Below are 3303 nucleotides of genomic sequence, written 5' to 3'. Positions count from 1 at the left end.
CTTTCTTTCTTTCTTTCTTTCTTTCTTTCTTTCTTTCTTTCTTTCTTTCACAAAGGTTCCAAGATCACCCAATGAAGCCAGGGGAGGTGATACATGCTGAATCCCAACTACTAATGAGAGTTATGCAAGAAGATGGCGTGTGAGCGGGAGTTTACAGCCAGCTGGAAAACACAGGTAGATGCCACACACGCAGACAGCAAATAAATCCCACCTGAGACTATCTAACGGAAGAAGCCAGGTGGGTATAGAGCCAGGAGGGGGTGGCGCACACCTTAATCCCAGCCCTCTGGGGGTGAGGGGAAAGGCAGGTGGATCTCTGAGTTCGAGGCCAGCCTGGGCTACAGACTGAGTTCTAGGACAGCCAGGGCTACACAGAGAAACCCTGTGTTAAAAAAAAAAAAATGAACAAAACAAAACAAATAAACAGAGTAGTTTTTTCAATACCTCTGTGGATAACTCGTCCGCATGTAACTTGAGAGGAGGTGAGCTGTGAAGGAAACTAAAGGGTCTCAGGCAAAATAATTCCCGTGCATAAAAAGCGAAATGGCAATGCTTGATTTTTACCTGAATGGTCACTGTCTATGATCCTAAAAATGGTCTCCAAGTTGGATCGGTTTCGATAGAGTTTTTCCAGCAGACTTGACTGAATGTTCTGTGAGAAAAAACCAAAACAATAGTAATAAAAAAAAAAAACTTTTTTTTTTTTTTGCCCTAACCTATAGTTAATACACAATGAACTCTGACAATTTTTCAAGAATGAAGTTTTTTTTAATTATTCTTCCACCTCCCTAGAGTGAAGTAGGGATGTCATTCACGGTAAATAAAAATATCCAGAGACTGGTGGGTGGTTGCACATACTTGCAAATGTAGTCATCCCTTCACACCCACAGGTTCAGCCTCCGAGGGTTTAACCGTGAATGAAATTTGTGGCAGTACTGGACACGCTCAGACTTTTCTCATCTTTACTCTCTCTACAGAAGTGCCGAGTTTAAATAGCATTTGAATTGTGCTAGGTGGTACAAGTAGCCTAGAAAGTTTCGTGGGGGCTATGCTAACCATGCTGTTTTACATATGAGACTTGAGGGTCCGTAGCCTCTGAGTATTTCCTCAGGCCAGGAACCAAGGGATGAGCGCATCCTAAATGTCACTGCATTTCATCCTTTTAAGTGTGTGAATTATGTTACACTAAGATGTTTTTCGAAAGCACCCAAGGAAAAGTCTCACTTAGCCGGCGTTGCCAGCAACTATTTATTGACTGGTATTTCAGAATCGAGGAAGTGTCTTGGTGTTGGGGAAACAAAATGGGATTTAAAGTCAGCAGACTTGAGTTTGCTTCTGTTCTGTGTTGGTACTGGGGCCTGACTGATCCAGGGCTTTGGGCACAGTAAGTACATGCTTTCCCTCAAAGTACACCCTTTTCTCAGGCTTGAGTCACGGCTGAGAAATTCCATAACCCCAGGCTAATGCGTTCTCAGGTCTAATAGCACAGACAACACCTATCTCTAGGGTGTTTGGGGGAGTTAACTGAGACAGCTACATAAACCCCTCAATACACAGCCTGACACACAGGAACTTAACAAACAGCTGCTCCTTCTTCCCTCACCATGCCTTTGGGGCCCCAAATGACTATTTCAGAATTTCGGTGCTCCCTAGTGGGGCTCAGAGTCCACAGTGTGCTCCCAACCATCACAGCTTACCTCTCGGCTCAGCTGTTCCTTGGCCAAGCTCTCCAGCCAGGACTTGTACTCTAAGACGTTATCTGCTGAGCTGCTCACCAGCTGTGGCCGCAGCATCCGCCACGGCAGTCCCAGGCGCAGGACAGACTCCAGGGCAACTGCCCAGTCACTTAGGGTGATCATGCCTGCGGAAAAGACCTGGCCTGTTGGCCTGCCACACGGAAGTTCGCTTCTTGCCCAGCAGGGTGTACACACAGGGCACACACCATTACCCTTGAACTCTTGGTGGGAACAGGAATAATGGGCATTGCCACTACTTTCGTTGGTCACGGCAGAGCTGACTGGAAACCAGCCTTGCCAGACAACACACAACCTGGCAGAGCATAAATGTCAAATGTAAAACTTTGTGTTTGCCTACAATGAAAGCTTAATCATGTATTGTTTCCATTTTTTTTTTAATTTGGGTACATGAAGATTATTGTAAACAATTTCGTAAAACATTATGTGTGTGTGTATGTATGTTTACTTATGTATATGTATATATGTGTATTGTGTATGTATGTATAAGAATATATATGTATGTATGTGTATATATATGTGTGTGTATGTGTTTGTAAATGTATGTATGTGTTTGAGTATATGCATTTGTATGTATGAATATGAATATATATGTACATATATATGTATGTATATGTATCTGTGTATGAGTGTGTGTATGTGTATGTATGAGTGTGTATGTATATTTGTGTGTATGTATGTGTCTATGTATGAGTGTGTGTATGTGTATATGTAAGTGTGTATGTATGTGCATATGTATGTATACGGGTGTATGTATACATGTGTATGTGTGTGGTATTTTTAAAGGTAGGTACTGAGCCAGGTATGATAGCACATGCCTATAATCACACACTGTGGGAGGCAGAGGTAGGCAGGTCTTTGTGAGTTCAAGGACAACCTGGTCTACAAAGTGAATCCAGGACAGCCAAGGCTACACGGAGAAATACTGTCTCAAAAAAAAAAAAAAAAAAAAAGAAGAAGAAGAAGAAGAAGAAAAGGTAGGTGCTGGTGTACCCCGGTACAGAGCCCTTGCCTAACTTGCGCGAGGTCTTGGGTTCAATTCCCAGTACTGAAGTACTGAAGAAAGAATTGATGTTCTACGTTCCTTGAACTGTGTTACTCACGGAAACCCTTAAGAGCTTGTAATATATGTGTATAAATGTTTTCTCAATTTCTAATAGGGCTGCAGCTAATCAAAGTTTGGTTAGCAATTCCCCCAAGTTGAATAAAAACAAATGTTTGGCTTTGACAATAGAACGTGGGACTGATAAGCTTGGAGACAAGAGGTCCCTGGGGGCTACAGCCCCAGACTCTGAGTGCTCTACTCCCCCTCGGTTCTCGGCCTGGCCCTTCAGGTGATTCCACCACTCTCACCATCTCCATCTGGCCAAGTTCATCTGCCATACGGTTAGCGTTTAAAAGATTACAAAAAATGGCATTAAGCTGAAGAAGGTCTCTAGCCAGGGCTCCTGCCTTCCTGGGGTGGGGTGAGGGTGGGGTGGGGGTGGGGTGGGGGTGGGGTGAGGATGGGGTGGGGGGGGGGTGGGGTGGGGATGTGTCCTTTCTCCTC

General features: G+C 44.1%; 1 protein-coding gene across 1 annotated transcript in view; it reads right to left on the bottom strand.

Moving 5' to 3' along the window:
* The window catches only part of Ppef2 (protein phosphatase with EF-hand domain 2), a 25082-nt gene that overhangs the window by 1676 nt on the left and 20103 nt on the right, over positions 1–3303 (bottom strand). Inside the window, exons 14-15 of the mRNA XM_055596346.1 lie at positions 1698–1861; positions 565–652 (exon numbers count right to left, since the gene is read on the bottom strand). Of these exons, the coding sequence (XP_055452321.1) occupies positions 565–652; positions 1698–1861 (252 nt within the window). The remainder of the gene's footprint in view (positions 1–564; positions 653–1697; positions 1862–3303) is intronic.

The sequence above is a fragment of the Psammomys obesus genome, unplaced genomic scaffold, assembly GCF_907164565.1.
Source record: "Psammomys obesus unplaced genomic scaffold, mPsaObe1.curated_primary_1811, whole genome shotgun sequence".
Lineage (NCBI taxonomy): Eukaryota > Metazoa > Chordata > Mammalia > Rodentia > Muridae > Psammomys > Psammomys obesus.
The sequence above is the reverse complement of the archived record's forward strand: the minus strand, read 5'-3'. Positions and strand labels throughout refer to the sequence as shown.